This window comes from Suncus etruscus, chromosome 11 (genome assembly GCF_024139225.1).
Source record: "Suncus etruscus isolate mSunEtr1 chromosome 11, mSunEtr1.pri.cur, whole genome shotgun sequence".
NCBI lineage: Eukaryota > Metazoa > Chordata > Mammalia > Eulipotyphla > Soricidae > Suncus > Suncus etruscus.
The window spans coordinates 53,954,940-53,981,709 of record NC_064858.1 but is presented as its reverse complement, the minus strand read 5'-3'; the positions used below and the strand labels follow the sequence as shown (position 1 = coordinate 53,981,709).

Below are 26,770 nucleotides of genomic sequence, written 5' to 3'. Positions count from 1 at the left end.
GGATCGAGTTGAACAGAACACTAATAAGAACCAAGAAAATATGAAGGCAGAAATGACAAAACTCCAAACTGAAATAACGTGTCAACTAACAGGACTGAAAAAGTCAGTAAACGAAGTGAATGACAAAATGGATAAGCTCTGGGACAGGGTATCAGAAGCTGAGAATAGACTTGGTGCTGTGGAAGATGAGATACATAACAATTCCATACAGCAGGAGAGATTGGACAAAAAACTTAAAGCAAATGAGCAGACAATGGAAAAATTAGTCAAAGAATGGGAACAGACGAAAATAGAAGTCTATGATAAGATCAACAGAAACAACTTAAGAATCATTGGAGTCCCAGAGACCCAGGAAGAAAATTTCCAGGAAGAATCAATGGTCAAGAACATCATTAAAGAGAAACTTCCAGAGCTAAAGAATATATGTGATCAAATCCTGCATGCCCGAAGAGTACCAACCAAAAGAGACCCCAGAAAAACCACCCCAAGACACATCCTAGTCACAATGACAAATCCCACAGATAGAGACAGAATTCTGAAAACAGAAAGATCAAAAGGGGAAATCATGTTCAAGCAAGCTTCCCTGAGATTTACAGCAGACCTGTCACCAGAAACGCTCAATGCCAGAAAGCAGTGGTGGGATATTGTGACAAGACTGAATGAAATGAATGCTTCACCCAGAATACTATACCCAGCAAAACTCACTTTCCGGTTTGATGGAAGAATACATGGTTTCACAGACAAAAAACAGCTCAGAAACTTCACAGACACAAAACCAGTCTTAAGAGAAAAACTGAAAGACCTAATCTAAGACAAGACTACCCAAAAGACACACCAAATTTTGAAATAAAGATGGCGTTAAATCCCAGGACAATTCTTTCTCTCAACGTCAATGGACTAAATGCACCAGTTAAGAGACACAGAGTGGTTAAATGGATCAAAAAACTCAATCCAACCTTCTGCTGCCTACAAGAAACGCACCTGAATAGTCAGAACAAACATAGACTCAAAATAAAAGGCTGGAGAAAAGTTATCCAAGCAAACAACACCCATAAAAAAGCTGGAGTGGCCATACTAATATCAGATAATGCAAACTTTATACTCAGGAAGGTTGTAAGGGACAAAGACGGACATTTTATATTAATCAAGGGGTACGTAGAGCAGGAAGAATTCACTCTCCTAAACATATATGCACCGAATGAGGGGCCAGCAAAATATTTAATACAACTGTTGACAAATCTGAAAAATAATATCAACAACAACACAATAATTGTGGGGGACCTTAACACGGCTTTGTCAACACTGGACAGGTCAACCAGACTGAAACCCAACAAGAATATACTAGACCTGAGGAGAGAAATGGAAGAAAGAGGCCTAGTGGATATATATAGGACACTCCATCCCCAGAAACCTGGATACACATTCTTCTCCAATGTACATGGGACATTCTCCAGGATAGACTACATGCTGGCACATAAAACATACCTCCATAAGATCAAGAGGATAGAAATTTTGCAGACTACCTTCGCTGACCACAAGGCTCTGAAATTATTTGTGAACTCCAAAGGGACTCAGAAGAAACACTTTAACACCTGGAAGTTAAACAGCCTCATGCTCAATAACCAGTGGGTCCGAGATGAAATCAAGGAGGAAATAAAAAGGTTCCTGGAAACAAATGACAATAAAGACACAAACTCTCAGAACTTATGGGACACAGCAAAAGCAGTACTGAGAGGAAAATTTATAGCTTTGCAAGCACACATCAGGAAGGAAGAAGGAGCTTACCTGAGTAGCTTAATGACACAGCTAATAGAACTAGAAAATGCTCAACAAAAGGACCCAAGAATAGGAAGACAGAAGGAAATAACAAAGCTGAGAGCAGAAATCAACGAAGTGGAAACTCAAAAAACAATCCGAAAGATCAACGAAAGCAAAAGTTGGTTCTTTGAAAAAATAAACAAGATTGATAGACCACTGGCAAACCTAACAAAGAAAGAGAGAGAGAGAAACTTGATAACTCGTATCAGGAATGAAAAAGGAGAGATCACTACTGATATGACAGAGATTCAAAGGGTAATCAGAAACTACTTTGAAAAACTCTACGCCACTATAAATGAGAACCTGGAAGAAATGGATAAATTCTTGGACTCTTATAATCTTCCACGGTTGAAGGAAGAGGATGTAGCATATCTAAACACCCCCATCACCATTGATGAAATTAAAACAGTAATCAAATGTCTGCCGAAAAACAAAAGCCCAGGTCCAGATGGATTCACTAATGAATTCTATCAAACTTTCCAAGAGGAACTACTGCCAATCTTGGCAAGACTCTTTCATGAAATTGAACAAACAGAAACACTTCCAAATAGCTTTTATGAAGCCAACATCACCTTGATACCTAAACCAGACAGAGACGCTACCAAAAAAGAAAATTACAGACCAATATCACTGATGAATGCAGATGCAAAGATCCTCAACAAAATCCTGGCAAATAGGATTCAATGCCTCGTTAAGAAGATCATCCACTACGATCAAGTAGGTTTCATCCCAGGAATGCAAGGCTGGTTTAACATCCGTAAATCTATCAACATAATACACAACATCAATAACAAGAAAAATAAAAACCACATGATCATATCAATAGATGCAGAGAAAGCATTTGATAAGGTCCAACACCCATTCTTGATCAAAACTCTCAGCAAGATGGGAATGGAGGGAACCTTTCTCAATATAGTGAAGGCCATCTACCACAAGCCAGTGGCAAATATTATCCTCAATGGAGAAAAACTGAAAGCCTTCCCTCTAAATTCTGGCACAAGACAAGGCTGTCCTCTCTCACCACTCCTATTCAACATAGCACTGGAAGTACTTGCTATAGCGATTAGGCAAGAAAAGGATATCAAGGGAATCCAGATAGGAAAGGAAGAAGTCAAGCTCTCACTGTTTGCAGATGACATGATACTCTACTTAGAAAACCCTAAAGACTCTATCAAAAAGCTTCTAGAAACAATAGACTCATATAGCAAGGTGGCAGGCTACAAAATTAACACACAAAAATCAATGGCCTTTCTATATACCAATAGTAATAAGGATGAAATGGACATTAAGAAAACAACCCCATTCACAATAGTACCACACAAACTCAAATATCTTGGAATCAACTTGACTAAATATGTGAAGGACCTATACAAAGAAAACTATAAAACTCTGCTCCAAGAAATAAGAGAGGACACACGGAAATGGAAACGCATACCCTGCTCATGGATTGGCAGGATTAACATCATCAAAATGTCAATACTCCCCAAGGCATTATACAGATTTAATGCCATCCCTCTAAAGATACCCATGACATTCTTCAAAGAAGTGGATCAGACACTTTTGAAATTCATTTGGAACAATAAACACCCTCGAATAGCTAAAGCAATCATTGGGAAAAAGAATATGGGAGGAATTACTTTTCCCAACTTTAAACTGTACTACAAAGCAACAGTTATCAAAACAGCATGGTATTGGAATAAGGATAGGTCCTCAGATCAGTGGAATAGGCTTGAATACTCAGAAAATGTTCCCCAGAGATACAACCATCTAATTTTTGATAAAGGAGCAGGAAATCCTAAATGGAGCAGGGAAAGCCTCTTCAACAAGTGGTGTTGGCACAATTGGATAGCCACTTGCAAAAAATTAAACTTAGACCCCCCAGCTAACATCATGTACAAAGGTAAAATCCAAATGGATTAAAGACCTCGATATCAGCCCCAAAACCATAAGATATATAGAACAGCACATAGGCAAAACACTACAGGACATTACAGGCATCTTCAAGGAGGAAACTGCACTCTCCAAGCAAGTGAAAGCAGAGATTAACAGATGGGAATATATTAAGCTGAGAAGCTTCTGCACCTCAAAGGAAATAGTGCCCAGGATACAAGAGCCACCCACTGAGTGGGAGAAACTATTCACCCAATACCCATCAGATAAGGGGCTAATCTCCAAAATATACAAGGCACTGACAGAACTTTACAAGAAAAAAACATCTAACCCCATCAAAAAATGGGGAGAAGAAATGAACAGACACTTTGACAAAGAAGAAATACGCATGGCCAAAAGACACATGAAAAAATGTTCCACATCACTAATCATCAGGGAGATGCAAATCAAAACAACGATGAGATACCACCTCACACCCCAGAGAATGGCACACATCACAAAGAATGAGAATAAACAGTGTTGGCGGGGATGTGGAGAGAAAGGAACTCTTATCCACTGCTGGTGGGAATGCTGTCTAGTTCAACCTTTATGGAAAGCGATATGGAGATTCCTCCAAAAACTGGAAATCGAGCTCCCATACGATCCAGCTATACCTCTCCTAGGAATATACCGTAGGAACACAAAAATACAATACAAAAACCCCTTCCTTACACCTATATTCATTGCAGCTCTATTCACCATAGCAAGACTCTGGAAACAACCAAGATGCCCTTCAACAGACGAATGGCTAAAGAAACTGTGGTACATATACACAATGGAATATTATGCAGCTGTCAGGAGAGATGAAGTCATGAAATTTTCCTATACATGGATGTACATGGAATCTATTATGCTGAGTGAAATAAGTCAGAGAGAGAGAGAAAAACGCAGAATGGTCTCACTCATCTATGGGTTTTAAGAAAAATGAAAGACACCCTTGTAATAATAATTTTCAGACACAAAAGAGAAAAGAGCTGGAAGTTCCAGCTCACCTCAGGAAGCTCACCACAAAGAGTGATGAGTTTAGTTAGAGAAATAACTACATTTTGAACTGTCCTAATATTGAGAATGTATGAGGGAAATGTAGAGCCTGTTTAGGGTACAGGCGGGGGTTGGGTGGGGAGGAGGGAGATTTGGGACTTGGGTGATGGGAATGTTGCACTGGTGATGGGTGGTGTTCCTTTTATGACTGAAACCCAAACACAATCATGTATGTAATCAAGGTGTTTAAATAAAAAAAAAAATTAAAAAAAAAAAAAAAAGAAAGACCAGCCATGATATGAAGGTTACCACAAAGAACAGTGAGCACACTAACTGCACTAACAGCTACCATAACAATGATTGTGAGAGAGAGAAATACAATGTGTGTCCTGAAGAAAACCAGGGGGTAGTGAGGAGGGAAATAGGGAACACTGGTGGTGGGAAAGTTATACCAGTAAAGGGTAATATACAGCAGATGACTGAAACACAACTACAAACATATTTGTAACTACGGGGCTTAATTAAAAAATTTATTTTTTAAAAATGCCCCTTCAGGAAGAGGAGAAATACAAAGTCTTTACTCTTTTAGACTACAAAGAAACCTGCAACAATGGAAACATCTGTTTAGATTGAACAGGTGTTCAATCAACCTCTCACTACAAAGGCCTATAATAATGTTCATGCCGAGAATCAGGTGCAGAATATGACTGGAAGTCAGAGACTCCCACTGCAGTGCTCACTACCAGTATATTTTAGTGCCTTGATTGTATTATGTATAAAATAATTTTTTAACCTTTTTGTACACAGAGGTCCTTAAAGCTATAGGGTGGATATCCTAATTTCAAAGTTCAGTGCTCTATCATATTAGACTCCAAATACAGTGCTCATTTCCCCAATGTTTACTGTAGCTATTTAAAAAAAACTTTCCACATCTGCCCCGTTTTTCTTCCTTTTCTTTTTTACTTCTTTTAATTTTATTTATCTTTATTATATATTAATTTTATTTATATAGCTTCCCCTTTTTTCCCACCTTTTTTTTTAACAACCATATGAATCATCTCATATTTCTATGTCTTCCTAAAAATTAAAAAAGAAAAAAAGTGGATGGTACCCAGGGGCCAAGTGAGTGGAAATAAATAAAAAATGGTCAGACCTAAATACCCAACCCAAAGTCAACAAAATAGAATCAAGACACCCAAACCACAACAAGCTATACACAAAAGGGACCTGTTAACACTTGCAGTCCAGGAGGCAAAAGGTGGAGGTATGGGATGCATGCTGGGAACAATGGTGGAGGGAAGTCAACCCAGGTGGTGGGAATTGTCTAAATTCAGTCACTATGTACCTTAAATATAACTGAAAGACTTGTAATTCAAAAAACAATTAAAATTGAGTAACCCCTAAGTGCCACTAAATGTAACCCAAAAAATAAAAATAATAAAAGAAAATAATAAAAACAAAGTGAAGGTGAAGTAATGTGGCACAAATCAGCACCCACATAGTCGAGTTCAGAAGTCTACTTTGAAAAAAATTAAATTTAAAATTCAACCCCTTCAAACACCTATTCACAGACAACTGAATTATTTCTAATATGAACTATAGGACAGAATGTTTTCTTTCTTTAATCTTTACTCTCCTGAATCTTCCCTTCTCAAACTATGTAAACATCCATGACCAAATTTCTTTTTATAAGTTTACACCAGGGTCATAGCAATAGTACAGCAGGTGGGGTGCTGCTTGCCTTGCACAGGGAAAACCTAGATTCCATCTCCATCATCCTATGTGGTCTCCCTAAGCACTGCCAGGAATGACTCCTAAGTATAGAGCCAGGAGTAAGCCCTGAGCAGCACTGGGTGTGAACAACAAGAACAACAAAAATTAAACACCCTCACTAATCAGAACCTTCCTGCACATGCTTCCTCTTCTCTAAACCAAGGATAAAACTTCAGCTGTGGTATCCCCTCTCCCAAGTTCCTGTTTATCCCACCTGGATGGTCAGACCCATCCACACTACGGAGGAGCTGCTGTTTGGGAGGAAAAGAATAGGGCTGGCTTGAGGGAGGAGAGAGAAGAGAGGCAAGGATGCATAGAGGGCAACTGAAAGAGGCTGCATAAAAAGCTTAGCATAGAAGCCATGTGAGGAAATACACATGGAGGTTTAGGGCCATGGAATAAACCGAGCTGACTCCAATGAAACTCTAACTGCTTGTTATTATTTCTACGCCGTTCTCCTGCACCTCCAGACCTACCGGCCAAAGGGGCTACAGGCGCTGTGCTGAGAAAAGCCTCCCCCCAACACTAGGACTTTATATTTTATATTATACAACAATTGGTAGCGCGTACAGGGAAAGGACCTGAGGACCCAAGAAGACTGCAATGATGGTGAGTGCTTTGACGCTATTCTGACCCTATAATGGCCAGTCACGGTTTTTTTTAATTGGACCGAAAATGGAGAACCCAGAATGTTGGAGCACGTGGTGCCTGATCTGAACATGGTGGAGACGCCTTCAGGCGGGGCAGCTGGCAGTGAAGGGAGCAGAGTTGAAAACTTGGAGTACCTTCCCCAAGGCCTAATCCTGACCTTTCTTCTACAAAAGATGCTTTTTCCGAGGACCACACCTTCCAATTTGCAGAAACTTATAGAGGTAACTGATTGGAAAAAAGCTTCATTCATGGCAGACAGGCAGCAGGATGATGAACAGCAGCCCCCACCCCAGATTCAGGCCCAGACAACTACAGCTGCTCTAAGCTCCCAGACTCGCAGCAGCTGCGATGGCCTGGGGTTCTGCAGAGCTAAAGCCACTTGGCCAGCCTGGCGAGTCCACTCCAGCTCACCAGTGTCTGGACATCACTATGATGAAGAAAAAGATGAAGGTGGAAATGAAGAAGCCCAGCGAAGCTCAACTAAGAAAAAACTTTTTTAAGGACCTCCTGCATATTAAATTAGTTCAAGTTAATTTCTTGACTCCATTTGCATCGTCATTGTGTTGCCGGTTAATGTTTTCCAATTGCTAATGATGAAGAAAATTTCTTAAATGTTTTTAGGTCTTTTATATTTTAAACTTCTCTTTTTCAAAGACTGTCCCATTTTAGAATTCTAGCCTGCAAATGGGATTTTACACCCTGAACATTGACATGGCAATGACCTGGCACAGGCCTCAGAAGAATGGGCATTCTCCATTCACCCCTGATCTAGGGAAGACATCTACGAAACATCCAAGGTTGTCTATAACATCACCTGGAGATAATCCTCTACCAGGGAAGACCCTACAGCTGCTCTGACATGGATCTACTCAAAAGAGACTTCCCTTAACACTGAAAAGACTTAACAAGAACAATGACCTGCTTACTAGACAGGGCTTGCTGTATTGCCCCTTAATTGTGAGGTGAAACTAGAAGATACTCCACACCAGCCTGACATCAATGTAGGATGTGCAGATTCCAGGATCTTTAATACAGAAATCTGATGCCAACAATAGGACTGCGTGAAAAATAAAACTGTATTGGCACTACAGACAATGACTTGGATTGAATAAACTAGTTTGCTTGGAGCCTAGAGTTGGTCTTATGCCAGGAAACTTCAGGGGTAGGGTCTCCTTGTATTTAGACCAAAGCTATTCCTTTCTATGACCCCCATATTTTGGTGGGCCTATGCAAACAATATTTGCCACTCTAACACCGTTTTTACTGTGCCCTTTTGAATAACCCCCCCCAAAAAAAACCTCTTAAACTTTTGATGTTAACTTAAACTAATATGTATGTGCATGAATATATAAAAATACTATGCCTTCAAAGTTAAGGAGTCACATAAATCTCATGGCTTTACATTGCTTTGTGTACTGCTAAGAAATGTTATAATGTCCTACAATCTGGGGACTTGTGGACAAAGTAATTGTACATGGGTTCTGCCTTATTTTTCTTAATTTTTTTTTGACTGTACGTTCAATATTTAGGCGTCAGCAAGGGGATTTCTTCTGAGAACTCTGTTTATGGGTGATTGTTCTTTCACTGTAACTTCACCTTGTCCTCTTTGCATCATTGTTTCTCAATGAAATTGGTGGTGGGAATACTGCATTGGTGAAGGGGGGTGTTCTTTACATGACTGTAATCATACAACTACAATTATATTTGTAATCACGGTGTTTAAATAAAGATAATTAAAAAAAAAAAAAGAATTCTAGCCTGCAAACAGAAACCCCTACCAGAAGTGCGGGGAGCCACAGAGAAAAGAGGCCTCAGACAGTTAGAAAGAGGCCTCACACAGCTCGAGATAAGATAAGCAAGTTCTGCTCTCAGGGCTCCCGAGTATAACAAGCCTGGGAGATAAAGACTTAGGCATGTGGGATCAAGGCCCATTTATACTTACTATTATGTTATAGCTGCCACTTTAAGTAAGTTTTAAGTTTTATAGGATATATGTGTATCGAGAAGTTAAGTTAGCCATTAAGTATTCTTGTATTATTGCTAATAATTATAAGCCTAGGGGCCGGGCGGTGGCGCTCGAGGTAAGGTGCCTGCCTTACCTGCGCTAGCCTAGGAGACGGACCGCGGTTCGATCCCCCGGCGTCCCATATGGTCCCCCAAGCCAGGAGCGACTTCTGAGCGCATAGCCAGGAGTAACCCCTGAGCGTCACCGGGTGTGGCCCAAAAACCAAAAAAAAAAAAAAAAATAATTATAAGCCTAGAGTGATTTCAGCAGTACCAACCAGAGGGGGCTCTCGGCACCAGAAAGCCCAACTCTCATGCTTCTGAGGCTGACGTATGTGCCACTCTGTGCAAAGGAATCTAACAATTAGCTACATTTGAACCTTGAGTTTTAGTGATCCCCTTTCTTCTCTGTAAATAACAAGGCCAGGTTGTTCCCATCCTGACCCACTGTGATAAGCTGACACCTGCAATTTGTAACACTGGGTTGATAATTTTAATGACCATCTCTTTGTTCATTGAATATGTTTCCTTCTTTTAACTAAGTTATGATGTAAAAATGCACAAACTGCGTCTGCGCCTGTAAGAAATGATGACACTGTTCCTTTAAGAAATGATCTATATAAACCTTGCTCAGACAAAGCTTGAGGTCTTTGCTTTGGGATCTGTCCCAGGGCACTGACCCTGGATCCAGAATAAAATCTCATCTGTGCTCTTGCATAGTCTCTAAGTCATTCCCTGGAACTCTCAGGCGCCCTGAGGATGGGGATTTTTCCCAGACCCTAACACTATGACGTTTTATTGTGTATCTTATGTAGCAGCCTATTTTCAAACTGTATTATCTGCAGAAATGATCTTGTGACTTTGTTTAGAGAAGTTTATGAAAAGGAACTTGGTCGTTCTAGACTTATTAACAGTGCTTGGTGTAATAAGCTAAGAATTTTCAAACTATAAGTGCTTCTGCAGAAAAGTTCTAAAATGTTTATGCTCACAAAAAAATTTTGTGATAGGTATAAGATATGGAAAAAGATGATAGTGTTGGGAAGAACTATATACAATTTAAACTTTTGAGACTTTAAGTTCTGATATGGAGTTCCTGCCTTGAGTGGAGATTTGTAACTTCTCATTCTTTTTTTGTTTTATAAAGCAAAAAGGTGGAGAATGTGGTATCCCCACCCCCAACTTCCTGTTTATCTCACCTGGATGGTCAGACACACCCATATCAGAGGGGCTGCTATTTGGGAGAAACAATAGCAAGGCTGGAGAGAGAGAGGCAACAAGGATGCATTGAGGGCAGCTCAGAGAGGCTCTTTCTATTATTATCAATTAAGAAGGAAACACATTTTATTAACAAAAATTTAAAGATTTTCAACCAAAATAATGAAGTGAATAATAGCCAACAATGGAGTGAAAAATAAAATTAAGCACCTCACTCTCTCTTCATCATTTTGATCATCTAACCCTTCTGACTTTTTTTTTATTAACTACTTTATTTAAACACCATGGCTATAAGATTGTTCATAATACATGTGTTGTTGTTTTTTCCACAGTTAAAGTCATACAATATACAATACCCTTTACCAGTGTACATTTCCCACCACTGATGTCTCCAATTTCCCTCCCATCCTCCTTTATGCTTTCTCCCCTGCCTGTCTCTGGGACATACATTTTTTCTTTTCTCTCCTCTCCTCCACTCCCCTACTCTCTCCTCTCCTCTTCTCCCTCTTCTTCCTCCCTCTCACCCCATCCAGAATGTCTGGACTGACTTTTATGAGGAAACCAATTCCTAGACTTCAGCCTCATCACCACAGAACAGAAAAACAGTACTGCCTTCCCTTCTGGACTGTAGAAGACCCATCTGAAAAACAGGAATGGAAAACAAATGGGGAAGTAGGAGACAGGCTGTTTGCTGTTTTTCCTTGAGCAATCTTTTTTTTTTAATAAAATATTTAAGCACCGTGATTATAAGCATGATTGTAGTTGGGTTTCAGTCATAAACAGAACATCCCCCCTACACCAGTGCAACATTCCCACCACCTATGCCCCCCTTCCTTCCTAATCCTTGCCTGTATTCAAGACAGATATTCTACATCTCTCACTCATCAAGACTGTCATGATAGTTGTTAGTGTAGTTATTTTCCTAACTGCTCTCACCATTCTTTGTAGTGAACTCTTACCTTAAGATATCCTCCAGCAGAAACAAGAATTCTGCTATCTGGAGAGAAACAAAGGTCAGTCACCCAGCCTCCATGAGTAGCTGTTCCTCCTTCTATTGAAACTGGAGCACACAAATGAAGCAACTCACCGTTGGAGACATTCCATATCTGTGTAAAAACAATACACAATTCATTAGATGGGTTACTCAGAAACTTAACTATGTATCAAACAACTGAAACATATATGAAAATCCTTCTTTAAAATATATATAAACTATATTTTAAAGAGGGACCAGAGTAATAAATAGTACAGTGGGAAGGGTGTTTGTCTTGCACACAGTTGATCTGGTTTTGGTCCCTGGCATCCCATATGGTCCAGAACCCATCAGGAATGAACCCTAAGTGCAGAGCCAAGAGTAAGTCCTGATCACAATGTGGGTGTGGCCCAAACACCAAAATTGTTAATCAATTTAATACAAGTACTATTCAGAAATATTTTAGACTGTACACTGTCTGAATATAAAAATATTATAATAGCACATTAAGGGGCTGGAGTGATCGCACAGCAGAGAGAAAGTTTGCCTTGTATGTGGCCAACCCAGGTTCTATCCCCAGCATCCCATATAGTCCTTAGAGCCTGCCAGGAGTAACTTTTGAGCACAGAGGTAGGAGTAACCTCTGAATGCTGCCAGGTGTTACACCCACATTCAATATGTAATTCATTTATTTCACACATCTGTGATTTCACTCATCTGTGGAATATAACTATAGCAAATGATTGACAAAAGCCTACAAAACCTCTAAAATGAAAACCATAGTGAATGTCAGAGGGAAAAGACAGGGATGGGAGAATGGGTGGAAGGGGCTTTTTGGTGATGAGAAGGCATTGGAACTTTGGGGGTGGGATGCAGAAGACATTATACATACAGGTTTAAAGCTATACTATTATATAGATATTATGTAATATATTATTATATTCTACAGTATTGCTAATCAATGGTAGATCACTGGAAAATCATAAAAAAAATGTAAAAACAAGGGAAAATCCTTAGGAGATCTAAAGTTGGCACATGATTATGGGCATAGTGGTGGGAAGAAGTCTCCCAAAGCAGTGCTCTGTGGGCCCAGGGCCACTTATGGAGAAATTTGGCTCAACTGTGTATGCCCGAAGTATTGACCCAGTGATAATGCTGGTGCTGCTTGGGAGAACATGTGGTGCTGGGTATCAGGATCAGGACCCCCACATTCAAGCAACAATCAAGTATTAACAGTATTTGTCTAGATTTACTATTTCTTTGGTTTAGCTTTTTTAAATTCTTTTTTTTTTTTTTTTTTGTTTTTTTTTGTTTTTGGGCCACACCCTGTGATGCTCAGGGGTTACTCCTGGCTATGCACTCAGAAGTTGCTCCTGGCTTCTTGGGGGACCATATGGGACGCCGGGGGATCGAACCGCGGTCCGTCCTAGGCTAGCGCAGGCAAGGCAGGCACCTTACCTCCAGCGCCACCGCCCGGCCCGCTTTTTTAAATTCTTGATTACTAATCTCTAATTATATGTATCTATTCTGCATCTCTTAGAGAAAATGTTTATATTTGTTTTTGTTGTTGAATGTCTTACAAACAAAATTGAATTGGCTGAGTAGATGGAGGAATTTTTTAATAAAAATAAAAATATAGGGCTACTGAGATCATTAAAAAAGTTGAAGCACGAAACTTCTTCTACACCTGTCTTCCTGTGCTTCTGAATTCCCGAAGGTTTCCTCAGAGGCCTAGGGAGCGCACCCCCAAAACACTGCATTTTGAAGCTGCTGAGTAAGTACATTCTGGCTGCGGGGGGTCGTTGTCCAATAAGCTGAGGTCTCTAGCCTGTGGAGGCTCCGCCCTGCTGTGCCTTTGTTCACTCTGAGGACTGTCAACTAGAGGTAGCTTCGCGGCCGCGCACTCTATCTAACCAATGAACCCCACCACAACACGCAGGAAAAATCACACTACAAGCGTGACAATGGGGAAACCTCGCAGGCAAACACCATCCACAGAGAATGAAGACGAAAGCTCGGATGACCTAATAAATTCCAACCACCTGATTAACCTTTCAGATAAGGAGTTTAGAATAGAAATATGGAATATGTTCGTAGAACTCAAAAAAAAGCATAGATCGATCTGAACAGAACACAAAGACAGAAATCAGAAAACTCCAAACTGAAATAACAGATCTGAAAAACATGGTTGCTCAACTGAAAAACTCAATGGATAGCCTCGTTAACAGGGTATCAGCAGCTGAGGAGAGAATCGGAGTACTGGAAGATGTGATGCAGAAAAACTCAACACAACAAAAGAAATTGGAAAAGAACCTTAAGACAAACGAACAGGCAATGGAAAAAGTACTCAAGACATGTGAACAGATGAAAATAGAAGTCTTTGATAAACTCAACAGAAAAGTTGAAGCACATGCTTCACATGTGGAAGCACAATTTCCAGCATCACCATGGTCCCCCAAGCATGAATACAATTCAAGTAAATAGTTTGATAGGCTAGAGCACATGCCCTGCATGTTGGAGACCCAGTTTCAATCCTTGCTACCACATGGTCTTCTGTGTATCACTGGGAGTAACCCCTGAGCATTGAGCCAAGAGTAGGCCCTGAGCACTACTAGATATAACCCCTCCCCACAAAAAACAAATCAGTAAATAAAAATAGTTATAATACTTATCATTTAATACAAAAAAAAACCCAAATTACTCAAAGTAAGTAACTGATGAGAATCCTGTTATTCCATGTACTTAACTCAAAAAAGATAGGAAAAATAAAAAATAAGGACAAGAGATTTAAGAATACATGTAAAATTACATGCCTGACATAGATAAAGATGTAGGTTCAAGTCACAAACAGTGCAAGAAAATAAAATGAAACGTAAATTATTGGAGCCAGGATGTAACTCAAAGACAAACTGCATGCCTCATATATGCATGCCTTTGACCTAGGTGCAGTCCCTAGCACAGCAAAGAATAAAGGAATGACTAAAATGTAATGTTAAAAAAATCAAGATATGGAGATAACCAGTGTCCAAAGTAGATGAATGGATAAAAAATGTGTATGTGTATATGTGTGTACAATGAACATCATTCAGATGTAGCAAAGAAGAAAATCTTGCCATTTGTAACAACACAGAGATGGCTTTGAGGGCATTATGCTAAGTGAAATAAATAACTCAGATAAAGACAAGTGTCACCTGATCTCACACATATGCTCTAAATCATTAACAACAAAGAACCTCAACCAACTCCTAGACACAAAACAGACAGGTGATTGCCACAGTGCAAGATTAAGGGTGGGTAAAAATGCATAAAGGGGCCAGAAGATACAAACTATCAGTCACAGTATGATTCTCTAGGATGGAAGGTGTAGCATGGTAATCACAGTCATTACTAAAATAGTATCTGGGGCTGGAACAACAGTAGAGCAGGTAGGGAGCCTACCTTGCACACATCAGACCCAAGTTCAATCCCCAGCATCCCATATGGTCGTCTGAGCCCACAAGAATAATTTCTGAGTGCAGAGCCAGGCGTAATCACTGAGCAGCACTAGGTGTGGCCCAAAAACTAAAAATAAGTAATACTAGGTGAATATGTGAAATCACCAGGAGGATTAGCTTTATCAGAAATTAAACTATGGCAACAGCCCTTATCCTTCCCTATGTCCCTTGCAGAACTATGACAGAAACTCTCTGTCCTCAGTCCTCTGACTGTGTTATTATTCTACTCCAAAATTTGAGCAAAAACTGAAATCTCTAAGTGTTTTCAAGCCCAAAATAGAAATAAAAACTGGGAAAGTTTATTGAACTACTTCACTATTCATCTGGATGTGCTCTTCACCCTGTGAGTTGGAGTGAGTACAGAAGAGTAGAGGGCCAGCTGAGTAAGCTGCCTAGACACCCTCACCCCCACCCCCCACCCCCACCCCCGCCGCCTGCTACAGACCTAGCCCTCACAAATGTCCTTCTCTCCAATTCCTGCAGAGAACAGAGCACCCAGCTCTACTGAACTATTGCACCCAGCTCTACTGAAAAGCTACTATGTAGTCCTGAGAAAGCTGGCCCAGGAGCTGCCTGACAATAACCCCAAAACTGCAAACAACAGAACACATCATATGTAACAAAGAAGTAGCTGGAATTAGCATGTGTAAATTTCTCTGGGAAAAATCTGATAGGCCCAAATGGAGAAAACTAGGGAAGAAAATAAGGCAGAGCTCTCTCCTAGAAAGACCACACTCATTTGCAGGATAAAACATAGTAAATGTATGTGTGCATGTGTATGTGTGTGCATGTGTGAGAGAGACAGAGACAGAGACAGAGACAGAATAGTATCTGCCATAGCTAGATGCAGGTGGGGGGGGTGATGGGAAAAAAATGGAAAGTGTACACAGGTAAAGGGAAGAGTATTAGACTATGACTGAAACTAACCATCAACTTTTGTAAATGTGTATGATTCAACTAAAAATTGTTTTTAAAATGTAAGGGTTTCATTATATTAGTCAGAGTTGACTAATCTAGTCATGGTTAAAGATCATTATTTCAGTGTTGATCATTTAATGGGTAGAGATCATTTCTTTCAGTGCTGAAAAGAACAGAATTTGCAAATCATTTATAATCTACAAAATTATTTTTCTCAAAATCTGCTATTCAAAACAACCTTTCATTCAAATCTAAGAATTAAGGTGAATCATTGTCAAGTTAATAGCAGAGCCCCTACTGCAAATAATTAGGATATCTTCACTCTAACTTTAAAATGAGTTCTTTCTGCAGTGGAGTGGCTGCTATGCACACAATAAGTCAAGAGCCCAGGGTGTAAGCCTGGTAAGCATAGGTCCCTCCATCAGCAATGTTTCAGGGCAGCAAACAAGCTCTTACCCGGATCTCTCCGTTGTCATCCCCAGTCGCCAGCAGGGTCGTGTCCATGGAGAAGACAGAGCATCGCACACAGCCCTTGTGGCCCATCAATTCATGAAGAGGCGAAAACTGTTCAAAACTCCAGATCTAGAAGGCAATTCAGATTGCTTAGGAAGAGGAAATCCCCCTAAAATAAGCAAGTATCTGCCACTCCTGTCTGGAGGTCTAGTTAATCATAAATTCAGCCACAAGGAAGACCTAACATTCAACAATTTAAGCACTTTTATGAAGCCCAAAATCCAGCTTACAACCCGGTTCATTTTTCTGCATTTCCCTTTAACTTCTACATTAACTTTAGCTCAAGAAAAAAGTCATCACTTCCTTCACCTTCTACTTAGAGAAACACCAAATCAATTAAGAGTACTTGGTGAAAGAGATATGAGCTCAAGAAAGACCAAGGTCTTCTTTCATTTACTGCAGTGTTTTTCAACCTTTTTTGTGCAAAGACACACTTGTTTCATGAAAAAAAATTACGAGGCACAACAGTATTAGAAAATGTTAAAAAAAATTAATCTATACCTATATTGACTATATATAAAGTAATTCTTTTGAATAGGAATCAAATAAACACAAAGAATTATTTTATAATTACTTTATTATGAAATAATCTAATGATTTATCTATTTGTAAGCCAAAGCTGCGTGTTATGGATGAAATTGAAATTTTTCCCATGGCACACCAGACAATATCTCACAGCACACTAGTGTGCCGCAGCACAGTGGTTGGAAAACGCTGACTTCGTGGATGGAGACAGCCTGAGTCTGAGGCCTAGTTTCACTTGACTAATTCCCCCTCACCTAGGACAATCTATATTTTCTCATTTTCTATTTTCTCATTTCTATATTTTCCCCCTTGAATTTCTACATCTAAGACCCCTAATTTTAGGTACCTAAAATGGAGCCGGGATTTGAAGAGATAGTAAGTCCAAGTGTTTGCCTTGATGCAGCAGACTGGTTCAATTTCCAAGTACTGCAGGGAGTGAACTCTGAGCAGCATGGTCCCCAGAGCAACATTGGGAGCAGGAGTAGACCCCCAAATACCACCAGGTGTGTCCCAACCCCACTGGCCAAAAGATAATAATAATAATAATAGTACTTAAAGTGCGAAAATTAGATAAAATAACAGAGTAAAATTCTCAGCACAGAGAGGAACATATAGCCAATGTCCGTTAAAGGTAAATCACTATACTATCCTACTATCTTGACAGACAAATGTCCTTGTCTGTCTAATAGTCTTCTTTCATTGTTTTGGTATCACCATTTAATAAGCACTACTATAAAATGACTATATTCTAAAGCAACTGAACATACTGCTCAGTAGAAGAGACTTGCCTTACATGAGAAAGGCTCTAGGTTTGATTTCCAGTAGGTTTTAAAAATGCAGCTTCCTAAAACCTACCATGGCCTAGGACATTGAACTAAAATCTGGTGGTATGGAGATGCATGAATACAATGTCCTTGAAAAGCATATAGTTTAGTTAGGAATATAGATCTATGAATAGTTATATGAACAGCTAGATAAAGAAAATGTTCTACTAGGTTATATCAAGCTAAAGTAAACTTTAGCTTGAAGAACACAGAAGAAGTTCAGTACTGAGAGAACAATGAGGCAAATTTCCAATATCCATCCATCTGGAAAGATGGATATATAATAATGTTATTAACAAAGATGAAGTGAGAAAATGAAGTATTCAATGTCCCCCAGTCAAGAAGCATCATTTCATAGAAAAGTGATTTCAAAAGCACCTACTTACATCAATCATATAAAAAGTTACTATGGATATGCAATTAAATGCAAATCTCAGTATTTTTTTCTTGCCCTTTGATGGAGTAGAAATTGCATTTTGTTAGAAATAGACAAAAAGTAATTAGTAAGGGAAAAATCAACTATCCTAATGTCATTTCATTTGACAAGAACTGAGTAACAATGGGCATTCTATGAGGACTCAAAAAATATGAGACAAACATGTAGACAGAAACTCAGTACTCTATTGCAGAATATTACCTGGACTCATAAGAATAATCAATTCCAAAGTCTATGGAAACACATTTCAAATGACTCACCAACCTTTGCAGTCTTGTCAGTAGAAGTAGATGAAAACTTGGCAGCATCCACAGATATATCACAAGAAAGTACTGTATCCTGATGACAAACAAAGTCTTTTTCTATTTTTCCAGTAATAATATTCCATACCTTTATAAAAAAATTCAAATGTTTACACTTATAAAAACCTTTTATATTACTGAGCATAATCAATCAGCTAGGAGATACATCTATAAGAGCTGGTTATTCTCTTCCTTAAGTGATTTTTGTACAAATTTCAAGTAACAGATTTTAAGTGACAACAGTAAAAGAGAAAAAGTAAGAGAAAATAGAAATTCTAAAACTCAAGTAAAAATTCATTTTATCTAAATAAAAATTTAAGTAGTTACATTACTTCAGGCTACTTTAGGCTATCACAATATAATAACGGCAGTATTAGAATTATTTTTTTTCGAAGAAGCCTATTTTAAATTACCTTCACTGTTCCATCAAATGACCAAGAAAGGAGTCTTGAATCTTTCAAGAGCCTAAAATCTTTTACTGTTTCCTGATGTGCTTGCAGAAAAACATACTCCTCTGACTGCCAATTCCAGACCTGAATATCAAAAGAAATAAATTTGTTAGTAGTCTCCCCCAATAATATTCTACTGGAATAGAGGAAGTCACTCATCATTTTGCGGGTGATGAAGGGTGAGATTGGCCACTCCTGGACCTAGGATCAAGATGGTCCCAAAACCCAATAAAGTAATTTTTGAGATAGGTTGAAAGTACCGGCTCACAGTATTTTTCCACTCTACCCCTTCCCCATAGGCAGAGGGAGTTAGTTCAGGGGAAAAAAATAAAGAATGTACCCTTTAAAGGTCAGGATCCTCCCTGTTCTGCTGAAATAGAGGAACTAGGTGAGTTCAGAATGTTCACCAGAATTGAACCCCTTGACATAAAGTTGTGTCAACAAAGGAATGATATGATCTGTGTGCAAATGGAAATGGGCCAATCATGTATGCTGTGGAGGATGAACTGTTTGTATTAACCAATTAACTGCTTGACTTGTTTAAGTTTGTAAATTCTATATAAACTGCTTGAATAACTGAATCAGGGTCCTTGTCAAGACTTCACTGTGTTGGATGAGACTTGGATCTTGGCTAGCCTAATAAACTTCCTTCTGCACCTTACATTATTGGAGATGGTATTTGATTCTCAGCATTGACTTGGGTGGTTAATTTAAACCCTAACACCTGGAGGAACTATTCATGGTTCTCTGCTCAGGAATGACCCCTGGCAGTGCTTCCTAGTCCATATGCAAGATCGAACCAGGGCCAGCCACAAGCCAGGCAAGTACCTTAGCTCCTTATCCTTCAGGACTTAAAAAATCTTTTTATTTTGTTGTTGTATTTTTTTTTGTCATGGGGTTACACCCAGTGTTCTCACTGCTTACTTCTGGCTCTGAGTTCAGGGATCTCCTGGTAGGGCTCTGGGATCACTTTATGATGCCAGGAATTGAACCCATACGTGCAAGACAAGCACCTTACTCACTATATTATCACTCTAGCTCCTAAAAATCTTTTTTTGGGGGGTGCAGGGTCACACCCAGCAGCACTCAGGGGGTTACTCCTGGCTCTACGCTCAGAAATCACTCCTGGCAGGCTCAGGGGACCATGTGGGATGCCGGGATTCGAACCATAGTCATTCTGCATGCAAGGCAAACGCCTTACCTCCATGCTATCTCTCCAGCCCCCTAAAATTCTTTGATCTTTATGACTTTTCAGCAAAAAAAAAAAAAGAGTGGTAAGGAAAAATGGTGTCAACATTTAACAGAGAAAAAAAATAGTTACCTTTATTAGGACAAAACAATACATTTTTCTCCTAAATAAATCTGGGTATTTTGTTGTTGTTGCTTGGACACCAGCTAATTATAACAGAAGACAGATAAAAGCCACAGTGTGTTATGAACTTACCATCTGATGAAATTTTTAAAGTCATTTATCCCAATTAACAAATTCACATATTCCTAAGTGTCACAAGCCAAACAAGTCTGCATGTTCTAGTTCTACAGAAGCTATAATTCATCCTGCCCTATTGCCTAGAAAGGTCAGTTGATCAAAATAACTTCAACACAAGCCCTGAAATGTCCAAGCTTAAGAGAGCTTATGTTTTCCCTAATGTAGCTCACTCATGTTTGACACCTGGCACCTCATATCATCCTCTGAGCACTGCCAGGAGAGATCCCTAAAGAAACTCAGACGAGTACGATCTGAGCACCACCAGGTGTTACTCTTAACACCAAAACAATAAAAATGATGATACTAGGAGGGAGGGGGGAGGAAGGAAGGGGGAGGGAAGGAAGGGAGGGAGGGAGGGAGAGGGAGGAAAGAAAGGAAAGGAGGGAAGGGAGGGAAGGGAGGGAGGAAGGGAGGGAGGGAGGAAGGGAGGAAGGAAGGAAGGAAGGAAGGAAGGAAGGAAGGAAGGAAGGAAGGAAGGAAGGAAGGAAGGAAGGAAGGGAGGGAGGGAGGGAGGGAGGGAGGGAGGGAGGGAGGGAGGGAGGGAGGGAGGGAGGGAAATAAAGTTCTATAGAACTCAAAAAAGCAAGTCTTTAAAAAAAGACTAATAGGGGAGCTGTCTGCCTTGCCAGTGCTAGCCTAGGATTGACCCTGGTCTGATCCTCTGGCATCCCATATGTCTCCAAGTTTGAGCGCATAGCCAGGAGTAACCCCTGAGCATCATCAGGTGTGGCCCCCCCCAAAAAAATAAATTAAAAAATATAAAAATGTCTAATGGAGGGGCCGGAGCAATAGTGCAGCAGTAGCGTGTTTGCCTTGCAGGTGGCTGATCCAGGACAAACCTGAATTTGATCCCTGGCATCCCGTATGGTCCCCCTGGCCAGGAGCGATTTCTGAGTGCATAGCCAGGAGTAAACCCTGAGAGTCACCGAGTGTGGCCCAAAAAAACAAAAACAAAAACAAAAAAACAAAAAAAGACTAATAGGAGACAGTTCATATAATGTAGGCAAGTAGGCCTTGGGAATAGCTTTGACGTACAATTCCCAAAATGATGTGTTTTCAAGGAAGGCAATGTATGCTTGAATTTGAGCACAGAAGTTAAAAAAAAATTAGAAAGAAAAAAAATGAAGATTTCAGGGACCTGTTCTGAGTTCAATCTGGATATATCAAAAGAAGAAAGAACAGTAGTAGGGAAAAGGCTGGGAAGATATTCATCAGTGGACCTGATGAAGTTAGATTTCTGAGCTGCAGATAACCAGGCAGGCCTCAATAGAATTATCTTCTATTTTTGATAGCAGGAACAAGAAAATAAAAGAATCAGCTATTCATAGATATGCTCATTAGTAATATTCTGAGTTTAGTTTCTGACTGGTGAGAATTAAAAAGGAAAATTTCTATAAAGCCTTTCTTAGTAGACTGAGGTAGAACTGTAAAAGAAATAAAATTTTATTCCCTTCGTTGCTCCTTCATTCCCTATATTTAGCAGTCACCCTCCATCCTGAGCCATGGCTCTTAGATCTCCCCATTTCTCTGACATAAAATGCTAATTCTCAGGAGCAGGATTTCAGGGCATCTGTGCCATCTGTTTGTCAGGCAGAGAAGAGATAGCAACAGTTGAGTTATGGCATGGGTAGAAACAGATTGCTATGGGTATGGAACCTTTTCTGGAGGAAGTAGGGAACCTAATACCGGACATCATTGACTCCTCTGATCCAGCATAGCAGAGGTGAATCCTTGGCACCTCCACAAGGAATTCCAGAAAAACAATCTTCTTAAGCATTCAAGAATCAACACATTCTTCTACTTTGTTTAGATAAATATTACTACTACTTGTAATTTATTTACCTCTAAGTAAAGAATCAAAAGCTACCAGTTTTCACAGCTCTCAATGCTATAATTAGGAATTATAAATTTTCAAATGCTGGTAATAATTTAGTTCAACTTAACAAAAATTGATTGAATTACTATATTCCAGGCACTGGGGATACAGATGATCAAAAGAAAATTCCAAAATGGTAACTATGTGAGATGATATAGTTGTTTTAATTAATTTGATTGTGTGTTTACTTGAACATCAAATCATTACACTGTATCATTTAAATATAGATAAAATGTCATCAATAAAGCTGGAGGGAAAACAAATTTTTTACTAAGTTACTAAAAATATAAAACAACAGCCTTACAAGCCTTTTCTTGAAAATACCTACAAGGGCTTTTGTTATAATAGTAGTATAACAAAATATGTATATATTATAAAATACAGATATGTATATATAAATATATAATGCATATAATGTATATACATGTATCTGTATTTATATTATAAAATATTATCATATAAACTATATGATAGCTATATATATTCATTAAAATATATCTAAAATATATATATTCATTAAAACACTACAAATGTAAAAAAGTATTCTTGGTAGAGGAGAAAAAGGATACAACACAATTCAAATTTCTAAAAATAATTTAATACAAATTCTAAAAATATTCCTAGAAATTATTTCTCTCTGGTTGAGAATATATTATAAGCCTCAAGTGAGTTATAAAACCAATGAATTTAGCTTTTGACCAAAAAAGCTACATGATATAGAATATCTCAGAAGAATTTCATTGGGTATATTTTAGTCTTATCCATTCCATCTGGAATGGCAGAAAGGTTAATATTACCTCAAGTTTCATATAGGCTTCTGGGAGCCTATAATGAGCAAGTTTCTGTACAAAAGCCAAGTTTCTTCCAATTATATAAAACTCACAAAGAAACAACAAAAGTACTGTTCCAAAATACTTTTTAATTAGAATAATTAAATACTGCTTCTGTGAGAAAATCCATATTTATACACGTTATATGTTTATACACATATAAGCTAAATAAAAGGACATTATCTAGAGAAGTTTCTAGATGACAGCATAGGAAAAAAAAAAAAACAAAACTTTCCTCCTCATGAACACAACAGATCAACTGCACAGGAAACAATTAACAAGGAAAGAGGCCTGCAAATCAACAACTGGAGCTCTTGCAATAGAAAATAAAAGGAGGCTAACAAAGAAGATGGGAAGGAGAGAGAGAAGCTTTCCCCAATAAAGTACTTCAATAGGGACAGAGACTTACAACAAAAAGTGATTCCTAAGAACAGAAGTTTTCTTTGGGAACTGGCATAAGGGTTTTGCCTTGTGTCCAGAATTTGAGAGCCTGAGTCTATGCAGCAAAGACAAATCCCTAGAGCCCCTGAGTATTGAGGACTGGTGTAAAAATATCAATAAAAATAATCAGTGGAACTGGAACCAAATAGTAGAGAGAACCTGTCCTGATCCTCACCCTGTAATGCAGTATAATAACACTGAGCTCAAAGTCATGTAAATCATAGAAGATAATAACCTGACTTTGGTTTGTTTAGTTTGTTGGTTGGAATCACACCTGGTGGAACTCACAGTCTACTCCTGACAGTGCTCAGAAGACACATATAGTACCAGGTACTGAACCCAGGATTGGCCACCATCTGCCTCCATTTACCACTTCTGTGCTAATCCTAAAATCAAAACACTGACAAGTATTATCTCAGTAACTTCATGCCAATGAGAGCGCCCATGGAAATATACTTGAATTCCTCTCCCAGATCACTAGATCATGAGTAAGCCCCACTGAAAAGCCTGAACCAGGGGCATGGAACTATACTCCTGGATAACACAAAACATTGACTAAGTAAGACCATTCCTAACAGAAGAGAAGAGCAGTACATTTGACTAATACATTAAAGTAAGAACAGAGAATCAGGCAAACCCTGATGTAAAGGAAAATGTTATCAAGCAAAAAAGGCAATGCAAATCCCCAAAATAAAATCTTACATAAAGATAGGCAAACTACCTAAAAAGGAATCAAAATGATTTTATTAAGATGCTAAACAAAGACCAGAGATATGGCTTTGCACTTGAACAGCTGTTTTGCATGTGTGAGTTTCCGAATTCAGTTCTCACTACATACACATACACACAGATACATACACACAATCTCAGATGCATGAATAAATTATAAATTACAGAAAGATCCAAATAGAAATTATAGACTGAAGAATATAATGTTAAAAATGATATACAGGGATGATTACTGCTGTATACACTGGCACATGGCAGACACTGTGAAGTCTTTCTTCTCTGCTTGTCCTGAACCTTGAGCCACCCCCCTAGATCATTCCCTGAAGGTACTTCTTCAGAGGTGAGCTGTCCCCACCCACGATGGGTGAAGCCTTATTCCTGCAGTGTGCTGTGGCACACAGCAGACATTGTGAACTCTATTCTCAGCTGCATCCTGGACCTTGAGCCACCCCACCCAGATCTTACCATGAGGGCACTTCTTTAGAGGTGAGCTTTCCCCACCCACGAATGACAAGAGACAGAGAGGGTGGGCCCTCTGCTTCGCTCCATGATCGCACACATGTCTTAGCAAATAAACCCCAGAAAAACAAGTAGAAACACTACACTACCAGCGAAACAATGGGAAAACAATGCAGGACAACACAATGCATAGAGAATGAAGATGGCAGCTCTGATAAACTGAAAAATACCAACCACCTATTTAGTCTCTCAGATAAGGATTTTAGAGAAGAAATATAGAGGATCCTCATAAAATCAAAGAAACCATGGATAGAGTTTAATGAACTACAAATAAGAATGAAGAGGATGTGAAAATAGAAAGCAGAAAATTCTAAATAAAAAAACCAAGTCTGAAAAACTCGATAGACAAAATGAAAACCTCACTAGAAAGCCTCTCCAACAGAGGAACAGCAGCTGAGGACAGAATTAGTAAGCTGGAAGATGAAATGCAGAACAACTCCATACAACAGAAGAGATTGCAAAGAGCCTTAAACCAGATGACACAAGGACTGTTCAAAAATAAAAGTACTTTGATTAGAAAAGCCTGCTGTCTCGCTCCCTGCCTGCTTTTCTGCATGAGGCAGCCAAGAAGATGACAGTGAACATAATCTCTTTAGGACCCAGGACAGGGTAAGCTGTTTCCGCCCAATAAGAGTGGAGCCAGAGAAACGCAGCCACTCTGCTTTGCATCTTAATCTAGACCATGAACACCACCACAGCACATAGTAAAAACCACACTACAAGTGTGGCAATAGGAAAACAAAGCAGGACAACACCATGCATAGGGAATGAAGATGGGAGCTCTAATGACCTGAGAAGTACAAACCATTTAGTTAGCCCTTCAGATAAGGAGTTTAGAGGAGAAACATGGAGGATGTTCAGAGAATTCAAAGAAAGCATAGATCGATCTAAAAAGACCACAAAGATAGAACTCAGAAAACTCCAATCTGAAATAAGAAGACTGAAAAACTCGGTAGATGAAATGAAAACCTCAATAGAAAGCTACTCCAACACAGCAACAGCAGCTGAAGGCAGAATAAGTGAACTGGAAGATAAGATGCAGAGCAACTCCATACAGCAAAAGAGATTGAAAAAGAACCTTAAAGCAAATGATCAAACAATGGAAAAAATACTCAAAGAATGTGAACAGATGAAAAGAGAAGTCTTTGCTAAACTCAATAGAAACAAGGTAAGACTCATTGGAGTCCCAGAGACCCAGGAAGAAAGTCAGTCCCCAGGAAGAATCAACAGTCATCATTATAGAGAAACTCCCAGAGCTGAAGACTTGCATGCAACCAAATCTTGCATGCCCAAAAAATACCAGCTAAAAGAGACCTGAAGAAAAGCACCCCAAGATACATTCTAGTCACAATGACAAATCCACAGATAGGGACAGAATACTGAAAGAAGCAAGGTCAAAAAGGGAAATTACGTTAAAAGGAGCAGCCTTAAGATTTACAGCAGACTTTTCACAAGAAACCCTCAAGGCCAGAAGGCAATGGTGGCATATAGTGACAAAACTCAACAAAATTAATGGTTCGCCTAGAATACTATACCCAGTCAGACTCACTTTCAGGTTTGAAGAAAGTATATATAGCTTCACAGATAAACAGCAGCTCAGAATCTTTACAGACTCAAAACTAGCCTTAAAAGATAAACTTAAAGGTCTACTTTAAAACAAGACGTCACTGGAGGGTGCCGGACGCCACGTGGCGAGGAGTACCACATGTGGGTGACTATATGATATAAAAAGGCGCCTGCTCCACCCCCAGGCAACGTGGTGTCTGTGTGCTGTGCCTGCCTGTCAGTGAGGTTTTCCTCCACTCCCTCCACTGCCAAAGGTCAGTCAAAAGTACCACAGAAATAAAATTTTGCCAGATGGGGGGTTCTGCCCGATTGGGCTGTGGGTGACTCATATGAAAATTCCCCTTTGGGGGTGGTGAGGCATTCAGTGCTGAAATCAAAGTTAGGGGGTGGGTGGTGGTTGGGAGGTTAGGGGTTCGGTGCTGAATTGCCCATGTGGAAAATTAGGGGTTCGATGCTGAAGCATTTTAAAGGGGTTACATTGAAAATTTTATATGCATTTTGCAATTCCTTTTCAG

At 39.3% G+C, this 26,770-nt stretch overlaps 1 protein-coding gene across 1 annotated transcript in view; it reads right to left on the bottom strand.

Moving 5' to 3' along the window:
• The window catches only part of APAF1 (apoptotic peptidase activating factor 1), a 129,550-nt gene that overhangs the window by 4,511 nt on the left and 98,269 nt on the right, over window positions 1-26,770 (bottom strand). The window contains exons 23-26 of the mRNA XM_049782865.1: window positions 18,770-18,889; window positions 18,319-18,444; window positions 16,213-16,338; window positions 11,331-11,477 (exon numbers count right to left, since the gene is read on the bottom strand). Coding sequence (XP_049638822.1) covers window positions 11,331-11,477; window positions 16,213-16,338; window positions 18,319-18,444; window positions 18,770-18,889 — 519 coding nt within the window. The remainder of the gene's footprint in view (window positions 1-11,330; window positions 11,478-16,212; window positions 16,339-18,318; window positions 18,445-18,769; window positions 18,890-26,770) is intronic.